General features: G+C 45.8%; 1 protein-coding gene across 2 annotated transcripts in view; it reads right to left on the bottom strand.

Moving 5' to 3' along the window:
* Positions 1 to 258: 258 nt before the first annotated feature.
* MOB3B (MOB kinase activator 3B) overlaps positions 259 to 20,506 on the bottom strand; it is a 206,350-nt gene continuing 186,102 nt past the window's right edge. For both annotated transcript variants that reach the window (XM_032300004.1, XM_032300005.1), the window contains exon 4: positions 259 to 1,749. In XM_032300004.1, coding sequence (XP_032155895.1) covers positions 1,720 to 1,749 — 30 coding nt within the window. In that variant the 3' untranslated portion in view covers positions 259 to 1,719. The remainder of the gene's footprint in view (positions 1,750 to 20,506) is intronic.

The following is a 20,506-nucleotide window of genomic DNA, read 5'->3' as shown; positions in this document are numbered from 1 at the left end:
CTCCAAATTACTTAGGAAGGGGGAGAAAAGTATGTTTATTGTTGACCAGGGCACAGCAACATGGTGAGGTTGCAGCAATTGGATTCCATGAGATGACCTTTACGAGACACAAAGCAAGGTTCAGCCGGCTTGGTTAGGGCAACAGCGAATGCCACTGTACCCACAGAGGCAGCCTTTCTCAGCCTGGACAAAGATTTCATGATTCTAGGCTTTTGCGGCAGCCACAGAAGGCTTTAACACATGTATAATAAAACAAAATCAGAGTTGTTTAGTTATTGTTTAATCGTTATTACATTAACATACACTAATACATTCTTATCTACTTCCCTCCACCAGCAAACATTTTGCTAAATTCAAAGGATCACTGGAAGCATTATGACCCCCTCATCACAGGTAGTCAGAACCACCACAGTTTTTTGAATGAATCAGAGAAGGCAACATTTCATCAACGAAAACTCATTTAGGTTTCCAAAGGCAGGACGTAGTACAGAATGCATTATTCTGACTGTCTTCTGGAACAGAAAAATTGGAAAGGATGAAAGAAGGAAGTTAGCTCCGGCTCCACTGTCACCTTGACAACCGTGGCACAATCACAGGGGCGGAAATTAATTTTGTGCTGTAACATAACATGGCAGAGGAGGGGAGGGTGTGGAGTGGGGAGAGAACGTGGGCTGGGTTTAAATGCTCAGAAGGCCAGTGGGGAAGGTTACCAGTCAGCCGTCTGGGTGTTAAATCTACATGTACCAAATAACCAATTGTACTTTTGTTTTTTCACTGAAATGTTAGTGTTACGTAGAGACAGCTGCGGCTCCCTGCCCTTTAATAAAGAACAAACGCTGTAGTAATTGGGACCAAAGCTCCTGCTGATCATTCTCAGTCATTTAGGACTTTTATTTCCCTCTTCTGGGAAACAGGAAAGAATCTCTTCAACTGAAGAGGCAAGGAATGATGGTGGTTATAAAAAATACATTCTGATCAGGTGACCTGGTAACTTGTCAGCTTTATGCTAGTAACCAGTCTCTTCCCTGGAGTTAGAATGTGAAGACCCTGTTTGGGGCAGAGACGAGCCACCCCATGGCGTGTCCCTGATAAAACTACTTATTAGGGAAATGCTATGGAAGCTATGGCAGGGAAAGTAGGCGGGTGTGGGGGGTGGGGGTTCAGGTCTCTCTGAGCTCCACGGTCCTGCACAGTGTTAAATCACAGCATCAGAGCAGGAGCTCTCAGAGACCTGCAAGGAAGGCTTATTGCATAAAAACTCACTGCACATCCAGAGGTCCAAAATTCACCCGGCACTTAGAAAACCAATCACAGAGAAGTTGGCCAGCTGACAAGACAGATAAGTGGAAAAATACAAACAAGCATCCCAGTCTCAAAACCTGAATTCCAGTAAAGCTTAGGCGGCAGGTCATAGGCAGAACGATGCCATGTGTGGAAGTGCAGAGGCTTCCTCTCGGATATCTTCCAGCCAGAAGGGTCAAAGGGCTGGTCCTTCTTCCATGTTGGGTCTGCCTGGTCCACGGGTCTGGGCTAGCAGCACTCAGAAGGTTAACGGCACACAAAGTGAGTGGGGAACGTCTCTCAGGAGTCACCGCTTGCCTCCACTTCTGCAGCTCCTGGAAGTAGGTGTGTCATTTCAGCCAGGGTGGTCCACTTCCTGCCCATGCAGGGCTCCAGGAGGAAACCGCTTTCCTTTCTTCCAGAGGGTGAGGTGGAACATCAGTGACACATCCTGCTCGTCATCTCTTTCTGGAAAGCAAGGGGAAAGGATGGTTAGGAGAAACTATAAGCAGAGCAACGATTTGATGAAGGATCCTGAAAATGCTCTTGGAATCTCTGGAGCCTGTAAATGAGAGGTCTCAAGCACAGTCCATGACTAAGGCTTAGCATGAGGATGTGTTCCGTTTGGTCTGCAGACTTTTTTTTTTTTTTTTCTTTTCATTAAGGCACTGTGTAAAAATTTGACTCTCTTATCAAAATCCACGTTGCTTGCTTTTTCTTAGAAATTGCAAGATTGGGAGCTTCTGAACAGCTGGAGTTGAAGAATGGCTGCCCTCTTCAGCAGGAGCACTTGCTCTCCAGTTTGTCCCAGTCCCTGCCACTTCCACCTGACTCCCCCAGAGGAGCCATGTGTCACTTACAAACTGATTCAGTAAATGGATTTGGACTGCTAGTTTTCTTCGAGTAGGGAAAGATTTCTCTTGAGCTAAGTTTCAATCAAAGATGAAGAAATAATGGATAACTTAAGTGGGTATAAGTCAAGAAAAGCTGGAAGGAGGACATTTTTAAAAATAGAAATGAATGATACACCCAAGTGTCGACAAGCATCACCTGCATCACCTGCCTGGCTCTTGCAGGTATTTATGGATCCCGAATGAGCCATCCTTTCTCTTTCCCTGGGGCTCTGCACAGGTTGAGTCCCATGCTCCTACCACATCCTGCGCCCGCCCCTCTTCACTTATCAAATTGCCATTCATTTCTCCAACTCAGGTAAGGTGACTTCTACCTGTCGGGAGACCTTTCCACACTCCCGCACCACTTGCTGTGGAGGTAGCCACTCTCTCCTCCTGTGCACACATTGATTCTTCTATGCAGTGTATGGATTTGTACGTGTGTGTGTGTGTGTGTGTCTATGTGTGTGTGTGTGTCCGTGTGTGTGTGTTGGGGCTCTGGGCATATCTGTTGGCCCTGCTAGACTGAGAGCTACTAAATGCCAGGAAAAAGAAGCACTCATTGAATCACCCCATGTGCTTTCATCTTTGTGTCCCTTGCCGCTGGCACTGTGCCAGGGTAGTGGCGCCTCTTTCATCTCCAAGGATGGTCTGAGGAGCAGGCTAGTAATGAGCCCTGTGCCATTTAGCATCTTGGGAAGACAAGTTGAATGTCATTTTAATTAGATGAATGATCTCCTTCCAAGTTCCACCTGCCGCAAAGCCGGCTGCAGCTGCCACATCTCTTGCGCACTGCCCTGGACTGCCACACCTTATATAATAGGAAACATTGGGAAAAAGGAGCCTGAGCATGGGGGTGCCCAGGTGTTCGGAGAAGCTTTGTATTCGAAAACCACATAAATGTGCTGGCTAAAGAAATAACAGACAGGGCAGAATCTAGGCACTTTTGCATCTCTATAATTATTAAATACAGGCAGTTACATATATACGTGTATATAAATTTTTTTTTTAATTTTTAATTTTTTTGACAGGGTCTTGCTCTGGCCCAGGCTTGAGTGCAGTGGCAACAGCTCACTGCAGCCTCAACCACTCAGGTTCAAGCTATCCACCCACCTCAGCCTCCTGAGTAGTTTGGGGACTATAGATGCACACCACCATGCCTGGCTACTTTTGAAGTTTGTTGCATAGATGGGGTTTCACCACGTTGCCCTGGTTGGTCTCAGACTCCTGAGCTCAAGCAATCCACCCACCTTGGCCTCCCAAAGTGCTGGGATTACAGGCATGAACCACTGCACCTGGCTTTTGGCCTAACTTTTGATGAAAGAGATGGGGGAAATAAGATGGGAATGCAACACGTGCATGCATGTGTGTGTCTGAGAGAGAAGAGAGGGACAGAAAGTGAAGGGGGGAGAAAGTGTGTTCATGGGATAAACACAAATTTAGCTGTATAACTTACTTATCTGCAACAGGTCAGTACTTTTGGAAAGAAAGAAGCTAGCAACTGTTAAGTACCTATAAGGTGCCAGGTGCTTTGGAGTGGTTATACCATTGGATTTGTATAACTCGAAGACAAGGAACTATGAACTCCACTGGACAGAGGAAGAATCCCAGTTTCAGAGCAGAAGCTATTTGCTCAAGGTAAATGGATAAGGTGCAGACTGTTCAACAGGAACAGCTGTTTTTGTTAAACAGAAGCCTGCTGTTGGCCCGTCTCGGTGTCTAGTGCTCTTCAGATATTATACTTTGTGAAATAAGATTTGCCATCTTACTGTATTGATGAGGAAAAACGCTCAGGGAAGGAGAGTACTTACCAGGTCATATAGAAGGTTGCAGGCCTAGAGTTTAAACTCAGGTCTATCTCACTGCAAAGCCTTGCTCTTTCTACTACACCATGCAATTGTAGGTTAACGTCTCAAAGATATTCTTACGAATACACGATTGGATAATACTGACATATATTGACACATATAATTATAGGTGTTTGCAGTCATTCATACATTTTCAAAATGCCACAGATATTTTTTCTTTATCCAGGCTGATGCCAGTTTGAATGACAGATATAATGGGCAAATACTGGAACAATTACACCTCTGAGAGACTATGCACACTAGAACTATGGAAGAGTTTTTTTTTTTTTTTTTAAGCAGCAGAATAAGTTTCAGAGAGGACAGGGACTTATTCAAGGACACTGAGATGCAGGATAAAAACGGTTTCCTGGGATGCCACTTAAATTCGTAAAGGGAATGAATGGTTGAAATAGCAAATCAGAAACAGCAGGAAAGACATTTGAGTTGGATCCATCTTTCCAAGCGCCGCAACAGGCTCCGACAGCAGTTTTCTAGCACTTGTCCACTGGGTGGAGCCAATGAGCTGTTTAAAACACAGCTCGTTTAAATAAACAAATGGCCAAGGCTAGGTTCCATCGCTTTCTTCATCAGAGCCCTGCCGCAGGCATCCAGCAGAGCCAAACACATTCCTTCCTCTCCGAGAGTGTGGCCAAAACAACTTCTACCCGGGGTGCTCTTTACGATGAATTTGCCATTGCTGGAATTACTGAATGCCCTATGAATTAAGGCAGGTCACTAAAGAACTCCAAAACGTGCATTAAAAGGCTTCCACAGAGGTGATGAGAATCTTCTGAGAAAGTTCCTGGAGACTGTGCTTGGCTCGTCTATGAAGATTTTTTAAAACACCCGAATTTTTCAAAATGTGTTCTTAGCAGAGGAGTAGAGTAGAATCTTGGTTGTGGTCAGTTTCATTTGTTTTAAAATAAAGCAGTAGTTGATTCTATGAAGTCCCTGATTCTCCACTGTCAGCAAAACAAATTCCATCCTCTGAAGCCTGGCAAAGAAAGGGGTCCCGCCACCCCCTGCTCACCTCCTGCTGAATTCCCTCCCACTCACCACACCAGCCAGGCCAACTAGACTTCTCCAGGTCTCCAACTGGCCAGTTTCTAGTGGTTTCTTTCTTATATCTGGTAAATGTTTTCTGCCCTTCTCTGCCTGGCAAATTTTGACATCCTTTAAGATACAATTTTCAGCTCCTTTCTTGCACACACTGGCATGACATCACATTGGAACTCATCATTTCATTTTTGCCTAAATCTGAGAAGAACCTTCACATTTTGTTGTATGTTAATGTATGATGGATATTTTGTTCATTGCATAACAGGATATATGGTTTGATCCAGTTATTTTGGGAAAAATATAAACAAAATATGGGTCCAACATGATAAATTTATCTTCAAGTGAATAAAATTATGTATGTTTTCTATTTCTAATATTTTTGTCCATTGCATAGTCTGAGTTTTTAGATATTTCTGATATGCATGAATTTTTCCCTAAGAAAACAAGATCCAGTTATTTAAAAAACAACAAAAAGGAAAGTAGGCAGAGACTCCAAACTGAAATCATATTTCGTTTTAGAAATGAAGTTAAAATGACATTTGCCTAGTTTTTGTGGGGATGGTGGGGGTGGATGGAATCAGCCTGTCTTTTACATAAGTTACGCAATTTTTTTTTGTTCTGATCCAAACACTTTTTAAGTTTAAATCTTCTTTATGTACTTGTTAGCAATTGCAAGAAGTTTTTGATAGCCATTGAACAAACTTCTGTGAACTCTAAGAGTCAAATCTTACTCCAGCCTCTCAGTGTACCCATTTTTATAACTGGCAGTTAGTGGAGGGTAGGGAATAGTGATCCAGGGAAGTAAAATGACTTATTCCAAGTCACACAAATACTCTCCGGCTTAGCGAAGACTATGACGAAGTCAACACTCTCAGTTTACTGCACTGCGTCATCACACATTTCAGTAATCTAGTTTTCATGCGGAACATAGAAAGAACACTTGATGTTTACCAGGTGTCAGTCGTCATGCTTGCATAGCAATTTAAATAAATTAACTCTAGGAATTATGAAACAGGCTCCAAAACGCAGTGATATCGTCACAGAGTCACAGGCTGCTGTTACAGCTGGGAGGAAACATGGGTGTCACCTACTCCAACAGTTTAATTTCAGAGATGTGGCAACTCAGACTATCAGAGAGGAAGTGACTTCCCTAATGTGACAAAACTAATTAGTGGCAGAACCAGGACTGCTGGCCTGTGGGCTCTCTGACTTCGATTCCAAAGGGGCAGTTTCTGTAAACAAGGATTTCTGCCGGGTGGTAATTTCTGCTGGCTCACACCTGTAATCCTAGCTCTTTGAGAGGCTGAGGCAGGCAGATCACGAGGTCAGGAGCTCGAGACCAGCCTGGCCAACAGGTGAAACTCCGCCTCTACTAAAAAAAATATAAAAGTTAGCCAGGCGTGGAGGTGGGCACCTGTAATCCCAGCTACTCGGGAGGCTGAGGCAGGAGAATCCCTTGAACCCAGGAGGCAGAGGTTGCAGTGAGCCAAGACTGCACCATTGTGCTCCAGCCTGGGCAACAAAGCAAGACTCCAACTCAAAACAGAACAAAACAAGAAAACACACAAGAAATACCAGGATTTCTTAGAGCAGGCTTGGCGTGCTGCAGGTAAAATCCTCTTATGGTGCTCCTAAACTCCTTTAATGGCTTTTGATAATTTTCAAACCACGTCTCTACTGTAACAATGTTCTTCCTAATCTGGACTCTTTTCAGGCACTCAACCTCATCCCCCATCAGTGCCTGATGCTCCTTCTCTTCCATGGAAGGCACAGCAATTTCCATACACATGCTCCTCTCTTCCCAGAATACCCTTCTTCCGTGGCCAACACCCTGTAATGCTCTTGACTAGTGCTCAGCTCCTTAGGGACACCTTCTATCCTCCCACCCTGTCCCCAAAAAATCCTAGGTGCTCCTCTTCCAGATTCCCTCAGTGCCAATGGCAGCTTTCACGCTGTTCTGTGACTGTTTATCACATTCCTGGTTTCAGCACCAGGCTGCTCTCGAAGAGAGGAACCCTACCTTGCATTTGTGTGGACCCTGGTGCTCAAGACCTGGCACATACTAGGTGCTTAAAAAATATTTAATTAAACTGAAATCCAAGGAAGAGGAACACTTATTAGGTCTGCGGACCCAAGTAAAATGAGAGGTGGAAGGAAACACAGATTGCATACCTACGATGGTGAAAGCACTTAGACTTTGTGCACTTTCTCACAGCTCTGTGAAGTAGGCATTACTTTTTCTAATTTACAGATAAGGAAAAAGAGGCTCCGAGATTTCAACTAACTTGCCCAAGTTCACACAGCTAGTCAGTGTAAGAATCAAGAATTAGTGGACTCAAAAGCAAAAACAAGCAAACACTGTTTTCATTACTCTGCTTGAGAGAGGATTAAAAGACAAGGAGTGAGGCTTCTTGTTTCTGTCGTAAAATATATAAGGGGTAGAAGAGCGGCCATAGCAGCGTTTCCAAACCCGTGTCTTCTTTTAATCACCAGCTTCCTGCTGATTCTGAGACACAAGAGGGAGAAAGGGGGAGGAAGAAATACTCAAAACAAAAAATAATCAAGGGAGAAAGGGGGCGCGAGGAGACAGAAGGCTCTGTGCGTGGAAGGAGCGGAGACCACTCGATGCCAGAAACTCCTGCCCCAGGACAGCCAGCACTAAACAGCTGAGGGCTTAAGCAGGGTAGTGAGAAGTGCGCCTCTCTCAGGGCCACGTCTGACACGACACTGTGTACTTTTCACTGCCTATTTTAAGTCACTGGATGTTTAATGGTGGCTACTAGAGGGAGGAGTTCATGTATCTAAAGGAAATAGGGCTCTCCTCTAATCCGGCACACCCGGGCACATGGATACACACACACACACACACACACACACACACACCCTGAAGTAATGGAAATGGAACAGAATGTAGGAGAGACTCAACAATAATGCAGCTTCATCAATACCTTTTAAAGGTAAAATCAAACGTGACATTGCTGAAAAGGCAAGTGAGCAACACGGAGAGTCCACGGGAAGAGGCTGTCAAAGGGTGCCGCTCGTTTCACAAAGTGCCTCCCGGCCCATTCATCGGCAGTGCAGCCTCAGTCCCAGCTGCCAGCCCCTAGCTGGAGCTTGGCCCTGTGGCCTGGCATCAGCCTCGGCTCCAGGCAGACAGGGACAGAGCCGGGAAAGTGGCTTCAGCTGCGCAAGTGCAGGGGCCACATTTCTGGCTGGGCTGGGGGTGGGCAGCACCAAAACCCTCCAAATGGGAAGAGTTTCATTCCCCACAGCAAGGTTAAGGCCCTCTGGGGGTAGAGGCCAGGTCAGAAAGAGGGCTTTCTTGATGCCTTTAATTTCACAAATTCCACTTCTTAGAGACTTAAAAATCTCCAGATTGTAGCCATATTTCATTTGTTTCTTCTGCGGAGGGTGTGGATTGAGAGACTTGACCATCCTGCAAATTCCCTCTCTCATGGCTTTTCCCTGCCCTTCCTGCCTCTGTTCCAAGCAGCTGTGCTGGCGAGGTCTATGCCAAGTCTTCGCCACCCTCCCATCAGGGTCCTCAGTTCCTGCCAACACTCACTTCCCTCAGCCCGTCTCTCCACACTTACTGTCACACCAATATTTTGCTATTTCCTTATCTCAAGATCTAACCCACTTAGAGCAAAAGCAAGTCCCTCTGGACTGGGTAGTCTTCCTGGAGGAGTGATGAGGATGAAACCAAAGAAAATGAGCTGGCATCGGCAAGGGATCCTGGGGTTCTCAGCTACATCGTGTGGGCCCCTGTGAAATCATCTCGGACTGCAGACAGGGATAGGATTCAGTGAGGTTTCTTCTAGCATCGCGGCACTATGGGAGGCATGGTGATACTGCTGTCAAAGAATCCCAGGCAAGGGCAGGTGTGCTTTCAGGGGCTGTGGAATTGAGGGATGTGTTCTCTTTCCGGGTCCACCAGGGGGCGTAGTTTTAAGGGCAAGAACTTCCCAGCGCCATGCCCCACTCCCATCTCTCTCCATCCGGGAGATTTAACGGTCTCTGTTTTAATTTTCGCGGGTGAGGGAAAGGGTCAAAAGTCAATCACTGCAGCAGAAGTTCTAAGGAACTCCTTTCATTGGCCAGGGGACTTAGAGAAGGTGGGGGTTCTTCCCAGGTTAAAAGTCCCCTTCTTCCACACCTCTTCAAACTCCATGTTTGGACCCCCTCCCTCCCTCCCGTGGAAGTTCTCTCTCTTCTTCTTTTTTCTGTTTCTCTACCTAAATAAAATCACTCCTCTGCAACTGTTTGGGGTCCAGTATTTACTTTGTGAGCACACCTGGTCCCCTCCCTCATTCTTGAGAGAGCAGGAGACCAAGAACCTTGGAGAAACGTCCTCTTAGGGGAGCTAAGGGCTCCCCCGAACCCCAACAGAACCAAAAGAGACAGTGGTATTGTGCTAAGGCATTTGACGATCAAAATCAAAACCAGGCTGGCCACGGTGGCTCATGCCTGTAATCCCAACACTTTGGGAGGCTGAGGTGGGAGGATCATGAGGTCAGGTGATCCAAACCATCCTGGCTAACATGAAACCCTGTCTCTACTAATACACAAAAATTAGGTGGGCGTGATGGCGCATGCCGTAGTCCCAGCTACTTGGGAAGCAGGAGAATTGCTCGAACTCGGGAGCCCGAGGTTGTGCTAAGCCAAGAATGTGCCACTGCACTCTAGCCTGGGCAACAGAGCCAGACTCTGACTCAAAAGAAATCAAAACCACTGTTCTCTCTGAATTGTCCAGTTTGAAAGGCTCAGAATTCCCCATGGCACCATGCTGCTTGTGGTCCTAGAGATAACAGCCCCATGATTCCAGCGTGCACCAAGGCCCAGAAGCACCACTCTCTAATCCCCGCTGGTGTCATCACAGCACTGTCTGGAAAGGTACTGCTGAAGATCCAGGGAGGAATAAAACTGTTTCCCCGCATCTCCATTTCCTGCCAGATCAAGTCCTCAACTTCCCATGACTTGCAAGGATTTCTAGATCTGCCTCCCGCCCCCAACTGCGGCTGTAGATGCTCGCACGCACGTTGCTTCTGTGTATGCCTGCATCTTTGCACACTTGTTCCATCTGTGGCTGTAGATGCTCACACGCACGTTGCTTCTATGTATGCCTGCATCTTTGCATGCTTGTTCCATCTGCGGCTGTAGATGCTCACATGCACACTGCTTCTGTGTATGTCTGCATCTTTGCACGCTTGTCCCGTCTGTGGCTGTAGATGCTCCCATGCACGTTGCTTCTGTGTATGCCTGCGTCTTTGCACACTTGCCCCCATCTGCAGCTGTAGATGCTCACACGTAGGTTGCTTCTGTGTATGCCTGCATCTTTGCACGCTTGTCCCGTCTGCAGTTGTAGATGCTCGCACGCACATTGCTTCTGTGTATACCTGCATCTTTGCACACTTGTTCCCATCTGTGGCTGTAGATGCTCACATGCACGTTGCTTCTGTGTACGTCTGCATCTTTGCATGCTTGTTCCTTCTGCATGGAGAGCCTCATTTCCTTGTTTTGTCCAGAGCACTCCAGTTCCTCTTTCCCAGCCCTGCTTAGGTGTGGGTGAAGCTTACAAGCCACGTAGATGGGAGATAGAGCAATTCCCAGAAAGGGAACAGAACTCTGGGTGTGAGGAAAGAGAGAAAGAGGATCCCAGCGGGGCCCCAGGGCAGGTTGCTAAGAATTTGCCCTGGGAGCCGGCACTCCTTCAGACGGTGGTGTGTGGGGCGGGTGGCGGTGGGGGGTGCAGGTGCAGTTCTGCTTTGAAGGGAGTGTCTTGCTTCAAGGAAGACCCAGTAAAAACATCAGGCTGCTTGCTGCAGGGAAATCCCCAGAAAAAGAGTGAAGAGAAAAAAAGAAGCAAAAACAAACAAGCAAATACAAAACATCCCAAACAACTCTCCAGCCAAGTCCATGTGGGAAAGCGGGAGCTGTGGAAGGTGGGAATGGCAGCAGGCCAGCTCTTGCCTGGCTTCGGGCACAGGGAGGGCACTGTGTCGCTGTTGGGACCACAGCTGTCCAAACGAGGCTGGCTCCCCACTTCCCGTGGTGTTTCTCTTTTCGCTTTCTAGAATCCAAATAGCTGTATGTATTAGAGGAAATAACACTGGCCTTTTTCCAAATGCCTTGGCAACTCCTGGGGAAGGATCCCTCCCACCCCGACTCCAGTGGACAGGCAGGTAACCCCATAGGTGGGGCCTCGTGGGGCATGACTTTCTAAGGAGCCCTCAGTTGCATCCACTGTGCAGAGTGAGGGTGAGTCCAGGGCTGCTCAGGCTGCTTTCCTGGACCATCTCCAACTGTTTCTGTGAGGCCATGGAGGGGCTGCTGCAGGTCAGGGATCCCTGGGAGCCCTTGGGGAGAATCTCTCTGCCACGCCTTCCTGCTAGGCTCAGGACACTTTATTCTTGCCCTCAAAGCCTTTTCGGCAGTGGTGAAGCTGGTGGGGCTTCCTGCCTGGAAGCTTCTTTTCAGAGGAGGGTGAAGGAACCAGGAGTCAAGGGCAGATTCCTTAGGCGAGGTTCACACATGAGGTCAAAACACATTTTTAAAAACTATTTTTTTTTGTAATGTTGTTGTGTCTGTTTCATAGCATCTGGGAGCCAGAATTCCAGTAGGGGCTGACATCTGCCACCTTAAATTTATTTTGGAACTAGGCTTTATTGGTATGAATAACTTGAGAAATGCGCAAATGAATGAATGAAGCAGTGCCAGATCACAGGGGAGAGAGTGAACAAGATGGGGCAGTGATAAGAAAGCCACAGTTAACTAACACAAGTGTCTTGTGTTCCGAATGGAGTGGTTTCTCTCATTCCCTGCACCTTTTCTGTGTGCCAGTCACTGTGCTCCGTGCTGGACACCGTTTCATTCAGTCCTGACATCAGTCTTATGGGGGGAGTGGTGTCATCCTGATTTTACAGAGAGGTCACGGAGGTTAAATACCTTGGCCGTGGTCACATAACTAGTAACTACCCTGGCCAAGGTTGAAACGTGAAAACCTGTCCTCCCAACCAGTCCACTGTATTCCAAGACATTGTGCTGAAAATATCTTCGTTCATATCTGCAGGTGCTGTTTCAGTTGAGTCTCTCTGAGTTGGTACCACACCAGCATGGGCCATGGGAGCAGGGACTCGGCCGGCGGGACAGTTCCCAGGAGGCCCCCAGCCAGGGCTGCTGTCTTCCTTTGCTAGCATCCCAAAGTCTGAATTCTTCTAAGGCAGGCAGGGCAGCCAGGGCAGCCAGGCTACAAAAATATTTTTAAAAATTTCTCCAACTCTAAGTATACACAGGATCCAACCAGCACACAGGAATTAGAAATGTTCTTTCTGCTCTTTTAGGAATGTAGGTGGCAAATAAGCCAAACGCAATAAAAATAGAAACAAGGCAGGCCAGACTTCCCAAAACCACACAGAACAATATTTATTTGATTAATTCTGTTCCTAAACAACAGCCCACATTACTGACACAGAGGGCGTGTCCACGCTGGCAGGGGTGTGTGTGTGTGAATGCGTACACATACGTGCAGGCTCCCAAGTGCACACATACATATGTATGGCTAAACACACACCCGCCACCCACGGAGAATATTTACTCATACTGATACAAGGATCAAACTGCTTTTTTTTCCCCCAAACCCTACAAACATTAAAAATAAGTCACTTTATGTAAACATATTCAGCCTCCTGATTTACATTGTTTCTTACAAAGACAGAGCTGCACATTTTTGAAGTTCTGTCATTTAGCCACAGGAGATGGGTTGCGGACGCCTGGTGGCTGCCTCGCAGTGCCTCGTGAAAGCAGGAGCATTCATCAGAACCGTCTGTGGTCACTGCATCTCTCCGGATCCCCTGCCCAGAGCCCCGCAGCCCACCCCCTCATTCTGCAACTCTGTGCTTTTTTAGCACCCTGCCTTGCTCTGTGGATCCAGCTACCATGTCCTTCCCACCCTGGCCCGCCTCGCTGGTGCACGGATGGGACAGGGGATCCAACCTAACTTTTGCTCAGAGTGAGGCTACCTGTGATCAAAGGAACCTGTGATTCTGCTCAACGTGACACTGAGATCTCTGACATTCGGCTGCTGCTCCCCACTCCTTTTTTTTCCTCTGCTTGCCCAGCTTCTCCAGAGCCCCCATGGAGGTCTGCACAGCTGGCGCGGGTCTGGCTCCCTCCCTCTTACACCCAGCATTTGTCAGCACAGCTGGATTGGTTTCTGGCAGATGCTTCTGCTGCCCCGTGTTCTGGGATGAGCAAAGGGTGACTGGGCGCACCCACCTGCTTTGAGGAACCAAAGAGATTTCAGCATGGCCCAGTGCTCCACTGTGGGGTTGGGCAGCTCCTTAAAGGCTGGATGTGGGAGGGCAGGGGAAGGAATTCTCCCATTTGCTTCTGTCATGCGGCCCTTCCATCAGGGGTGGGAGGGCAGGCACTGGCCAGTGGAGCAGAGAGTTCCGGAAACTCCAGGTTAGGTTGCAGGCACCAGAGTTTTATTTGTTCTGAGAGAAACTTAATGAGTCAACCTCTTAATGACGTTTAAGAAATTCTGAACAAACGGTTTGTCCTTTTGGTGGGGGTATTCTGAACTTTCAGGGCATGGGTCCCCAAAGGAAGAATTTACCTCCCCTGGGAAAACAAAGGATTCCATAGAAGCCGTTCAGCCTAGCTGAATTCACCACAGGACAGAGCTTGTCATTGCTTAATATGACCTCTATTGTGTGTCCGATGAAATCATATGGGAATGTGCTTCCTCAGTGGGCCTGTAATTTAGGAAGTCTGTAGTTTCTTTCTTTTTTTTTTTTTTTTTTTGAGATGGAGTTTCACTCTTGTTGCCCAGGCTGGAGTGCAATGGCACCATCTTGGCTCACTGCAACCTCCGCCTCCTGGATTCAAGCGATTCTCCTGCCTCACCCTGCTGAGTAGCTGGGATTATAGGCTTGCACCACCACGCCCAGCTAATTTTGTATTTTTAGTGGAGATGGGGTTTCTTCATGTTGGTCAGGCTTGAACTCCCAGCCTCAGGTGATCCACCCTCCATGACCTCCTAAAGTGCTGAGATTATAGGCGTGAGCCACTGCACCTGGCTGGAAGTCTGTGGTTTCTAAGCAGTCTCACTCCTTTGGTAGGAATGAAGTGTTATTTTGATAGAGTAAATAAACATAAAACAAACTAAAATTTTCCTTTTAAAACAATGAGATCTCTTGCCAGAAGTTTGACTACCACCTATTGAAACATGTTCTCAAGCTCTCACAGAGGGAAAATTGGTCTCCTCAGAGCCTCAACCGCTCACACTACGTTGTGCCCGACTGTCATGGACTCTCAGGTTTGTGGGGTGGCCAGTATGCTTCCCCCATAGAGGAACTGAAACTTGGAGAGGTTAGTGACTTGCCCAGGGTTACAAGGTTGATACCTGGCAAAGCGAGAATTTAAACCAGGATGTCATTTGGATCTTATCAACAGGCCTCAGAATCCTGATTTTCTTCTAGATCAGGGACCAGAAAATGGCAGCTCATGGGCCAAATCTAGTTCACACCTGTTTTCGCATGGCCTATAAACTAAGAGTGGCTTTTACATGTTTAAATAGTTAAAGAAAGACAATTTTATGACATATGATTACTTTATGAAATTCAAATTTCTATGTCCATAAACAAGTTTTATTGGAACAAGCCACACCCACTTATGTATGAACGCCTATGGCTGCTTCTGCACTTCCACAGCAGACCTGAGCCACCGTGACAGAGACCAGCATTTAGCATTGGGGCCTTTTCAGGAAGATTTGCTGACCTTGCTGACAAGCGTGCAAAGATGCAGACATACACAGAAGCAGTGTGCGTGAGAGCACCTACAGCCACAGACATGCCAATACCATGACTAGTGAGACTCTAGTTTTAACCCATGTGGTTATAAATGAATCCCCAAGCTGCTTTTCCAGAATTGACCTGGCAATAAATAGTCCAATATTTATTTAATATATAAATAGCTCAGTCTTCTGTCTTGGGAGAACAGTGATGTTAACATCAGTAGGAAGACACTTCTAAAACAAGAGTGGAGTGAATGCTACATGCCTACAGTCCCTTAGAACTAAACCTCTTTGACTTTCAGAGTCTGGAAAGAGAAAAGTCCTCTTCTTTGCTTATTCTCAGACTCCTGGTGAATGATCCATGAAGACAGTATCAATTTTACATAAAGGAAATATGCTTAAAAAGGCAAAAGCATTCTTACTTGTTAGGGCTCCTTCCTCACCTGTTAGTCTTTTATTATGAGGCTGGAATTTTAGCGCTTTTAGCAATGCAGGGCATTATATGCTGCTGTTGTTACACTGTGGTTTGCTCTCAACATAAGAGGGAAATTGTGTAATGCCTCAAAAACTGGTAGCAGCACTGGTTCAGTTCAAGACAAATAAAGCAAGATATCCTTTTACTTCACGTAATTTTTGTTCCCTATCCCGGTCTCATATGCAAATCCTAAAGACCTGATTCATATGTGAGGAAACAGCAACAAAAACAAAAGCCATATACCAAGATACAGAGTGTGAAGCTAGAGGACGGTAATGATTGCACAACAATGTGAGTGCATTTAATGCCACTGAACTGTACACTTAAAATAGTTAAGATCAGCCGGGTGCAGTGGCTCACACCTGTAATCCCAGCACTTTGGGAGGCCGAGGCAGGCAGATCTTGTAGTCAAAAGATCGAGACCATTCTGGCCAACATGGTGAAACCCCGTCTCTACTAAAAAATACAAAAATTTGCTGGAGGTGCTGGCACATGCCTGTAATCCCAGCTACTTGGGAGGCTGAGGCAGAAAGAATCACTTGAACCCAGGAGGCGGAGGTTGCAGTGAGCTGAGATCATGCCACTGCACTCCAGCCTGGCGACAGAGTGAGACTCTGTCTCAAAAACAAAAAAAGTTAAGATCATAAATTTCCTTATGTGTATTTTGCCACAATAAAAAAAATTAGAATGAAAAAAAACCATAGCTATCCATTTTAGAGAAAACATTCAAAAGCTTCAAGGAAGAAGATTTTTATGCCTAAGTCCATTAGCGAAACGAAACAAAAATTCTCATAGAAGGAGTTTTGAAAGATGTGAAGCTTTATTGGGAAAAACAAGCATTGGTGCACATTCACGTGGGTGATTGTGTGTATGTGTCTCCAGGAAAACATCCATCCATGCCCAACTAATTCAATTCCCTCTGTTATCACTGTCAGTATTAGAAATACAAATGAGAATTCTTCCATTTAGAATAGTCTCCTCCTTTTAATGCAAAAGGCCAAGTACCGTTGCGCTAGCAACCAAAAGCAAAATAGAGTAAGTATGTCTGAGAACCTATTATAACTCCAACATCTTACAGCAGTGACACCAAAGGGAAAAACCACACCCGCTGAGCATCTATGAAGATTCCTCTGCAGTATACATACAAAGGCTGTCGTAGCCACCAGGGAAAGAGTGAGTTCCAAAGAAAGTGGAAACTACAATAGAAACCTTGAAATAAAAATGGAACTTAGATATGGGCAAGAGTGCCAACCTTAATGAAAAGTCTTCCTCTTCAATCAGTAGGTTGTAACATTAAAGCTGGATGTGGATGTGGCCTAATAACTTTTTTGATTCTTGTGTATTTGCCAATGTTTTCCAAAGATGCATAAGATGAAATGCCTTCTGCGTGTCCTGTGAGCACTCTGGTCCTTCCCACCCGTTTCCCAGAGCAGAGGTGCTGCGCAGTGCACTTTCTGAAGGCTCTACTGTTTGCAGAAGGCACATAAAATAACAACAGCTGCTTACAGTCTTGGCCTGGCTGCGACAGGGTCAGCGACCTAAATGCCAACTGGCGATGACACTGGTCGTGTCAAGTGAAGCCAGTGACAAAGGAACAGCCATGCTCTGTCTCTTGGTGCCTGCGGCAATATAGTCACTGTAGGCCAGCAACAGTGATCCAGCAGGCAGCAGCATGGGGTGAAGCTGACATCAACCCAATCAAATGACCACTGTCTTGTCGTCTTCACTGAAATCCTGCATACGCTTCCCCCAATCCCACACTCAAACACTTCGCTTTATATGCTTGAAAGTTGTGGGCTTTCAGGACAAGGGAAAACTAAAAATTACCCTCTAAATGTGGGCATTGTGGATGTGTTGCCAGGTTGTAATGGGTCAGAACCTCTCCTGCCCACCATAAGTCCAGTATAAAGCATGACTGCAAACAGATGATCGGTCCCTAAGCAAACTGTACTCCCGGACGGGGTTTGTTAGGCCTATAGATTTAAAGATAAAATAAGATACAAGAACTGTCCTAAGTAGTTGCCACCATTTAAAATTCTGGAGAATTCACCTAAAATGCTAGAGTTCCAAATTCTTTCGGTCTGGAAGCACTGGGCTTCCTGAAACCAGTAGCTGGAATTGCATGGTGGTTGCCCCCACAGCTCCCTATTTCTTGCTACTTGTCTGTTAATTGGTATTGGTTACCTGGCTGGCTCTGTTGACTTTAGGTTTGGATCTTCTGATCCACAGTCATTAAGCTCCTTGAGGGCAGTGGTCTTATGCTTTGAGCTACACCGGCACCTAGGATCGGCTGCTTACTGCTATTTCACATGAGTCTCTCAACTATGTGCACTATGTGTATTTCATGAGCTCAGGTATCTAAAGTGACTTGACTATGACCCCATAGCCATACACTACTGAGAGGGAAAGAGTTGGGCTCGTGGACCTGGAGGCCCTTGGAAATCATCTAGCTGGTGTAGATCATCAGAATCTAGTTGAGTAAGTACGTCTCTGGGCAAAAATCCAACTCAAGTTCGTTTCCTCAGGAGATACTATGCTATAATTTGAATGTTGGTGTCTTCCAAAAGTCATGCTGGAACCTAATGCCCATTGCAATAGTATTAAGAGGTGGAACCTTTTGGGAAATGATTAAGTCCTGAAGGTCTCACCCTCATAAATGGGATTAGTGTCCAGATAAGAGAGACCTGAAGGGGCTTCCTTGCCCTTCTGCCATGTGAGAATGCAGTCAGAAAGTGCCATCTTTGAGGCAGAGAGCAAGCCCTTATCAGATACCAAATTTGCTAGCACCTTGATGTTGGACTTCCCAGCCTCCAGAACAGTGAGCAATACATCTCTGTTGTTTGTAAATTACCCAGCCAGAGGTGTTTTCTTATAGCAGCCAGAATGGTCTAGGAAAGGCTGTATCTGGGTTTTGGAATCACACTGCATGTGCTCAACTCCTGGCTCCACAGAGGCGTATGACACTGGACAAGTTATTTCACCTCCATGTCTGATTTTCTTCCTCTTTATAATGAAGATAAAAACAGTATTTATCTCACGGAATTGTGTGCAGATTGAATGAGGTAATACATAAACACATTTTCTACAGAAGTTGGCTCAGAGCTTTACTTAAAAGTCTTCCCTATTATTACATCCTCTGAAGCTGAACAAATCAAATGAAAAAATATATATAGTTATTACAGGCCATTTAAAGTTCTTCTATGTGAAAATATTTTAATAGGACATGAACATAAATCTCTACCACCAATTCATATTTTAAAATTATACTATTAGAGGCTGGGTATGGTGGCTCATGCCTGTAATCCCAACACTTTGGGAGGCCGAGGTCATCAGATCATTTGAGGTCGGAAGTTCGAGACCAGCCTGGCCATCATGGTAAAATCCCATCTCTACTAAAAATACAAAAACTTAGCCAGTTGTGGTGGCTCGCACCTGTAGTCTCAGCTGCTTTGGAGGCTAAGGTGGGAGACGTGCTTGAGAGGTGGAGGTTGCAGTGAGCCCAGATCATGCCACTGCACTCCAGACTAGGGAAATAAAGTGAGACTCTATATCAAAATAAAATAAAAGAAGTAAAATTATACTATTAGAAATAAGCTAAGTAAAAGGAAAGTCAGTGACGATCTATGTTATTCTGGATCCACAACGTGCCAGAACTGGAGGGAATCTAAACCTATCCTAATGAATTTAAAACTCATTTTAGCAGCAAAAAGCGTTTCTTCTAATGTAACCCTACACACACACCATTCACAAGAGAGATGTGGCAGCTCAGATTAGGTAAGGCCACTGCACTGGGTTCCAGCTTCCCCCAGCAAATTACAAAACCTGTGTGCCAAGGGCCACAGCTTGGTAACTGCTGATCTTGGCTATGTCTTCTTATTTTACTAGTGGGAAAATTAAGACCATCCATATGTCTGCACATATAACAAGAACCAAGCCTGGCCTGTCACTGTATCCTCAGCACCCAGCCACGTGCCTGGAGCATAGTGCCCTGGTGTTTGCATGATGGGTGCTATAGCACAGGTGAGGTGCCAGGCTTCTGAAGTTCATCTTGGGGGATGGACTTCTGAGTAGGGTGGTGATTGCTGCCAGCAAAACACCATTAGGTCTAGCCAAGGTGTTGTGTGTAGGGTGGTTTCTGGGAGAAGGTACAGGGTAAAAGTAAGCAAACCTAAGCTTACTGACTTAGCCAGAATAACTTCTAGTCCTACAAACTCCATTCACGGCAAGTGCCCTATGCAGGTGGACCATCTTTTATCTTTCATACTGTATTTTTACTGTACCTTTTCTACATTTAGATACACAAATACTTACCATTGTGTTACAGTTGCCTACAGCATTCATAACAGTAACACACGATACAGGTTTATAGCCTAGGAGCAATAGGCTATATACCATGTAGCCAAGGTGTGTAGTAGGCTATAGCATCTATTTTTGTGTAAGTATACTCTGTGACATTAGCATTATGATGAAGTTGCCTAAAGACACATTTCTCAGAATGTATTCCCAGCATTATGTGACTCACAACTGTACTTCAGTAGAAAGACCAGGTTTCTGGAGTGGTGGAGGGCAAGTTACTATGAATTGAATGGGAAGTGAGAAAATGTATACAGTTGGCTACATTGGTCTTTCAAGGAAGGGGAGGAAGAAGAAATAGGAGTTTTCACAGAGTCAGATTTCTTGAGCAATGAGCACTTTGGAGAGGTAGCCAACTTGTGCTTTAGGGTGTAGAAAATGGGAAAAGAAAGAGAAACGCAGAGGTCAAAAGAAAACTTCACCAGTTTAAAAATGTTGGTCTCTGTGGTGGTTTAAAAATACTTTGAAAAATTATTTAACATTTCTCTCTTCAAGAAATATGGCTGGGCGTGGTGGCTCATGCCTATAATCCCAGCACTTTGGGAGGCTGAGGCCGGCAGATCACTTGAGGTCAGGAGTTTCAACCAGCCTGGCCAACATGGTGAAACCCCTTCTCTACTAAAAATACAAAAATTAGCTGGGTGTCATTCTAGCTACTCCGGAGGCTGAGGCAGAATTGCTTGAACCAGGGAGGCAGAAGTTGCAGTGAGCTGATATCATGCCACTGCAATCCAGTCTGGGTGTCAGAGCAAGACTCTGTCTCAAAAAAAAAAAAACAAAAAACAAAAAACAGAGAAAGAAATAG

The sequence above is a fragment of the Sapajus apella genome, unplaced genomic scaffold (assembly GCF_009761245.1).
Source record: "Sapajus apella isolate SASKATOON/1434 unplaced genomic scaffold, GSC_monkey_1.0 scaffold42, whole genome shotgun sequence".
NCBI lineage: Eukaryota > Metazoa > Chordata > Mammalia > Primates > Cebidae > Sapajus > Sapajus apella.
The sequence above is the reverse complement of the archived record's forward strand: the minus strand, read 5'-3'. Positions and strand labels throughout refer to the sequence as shown.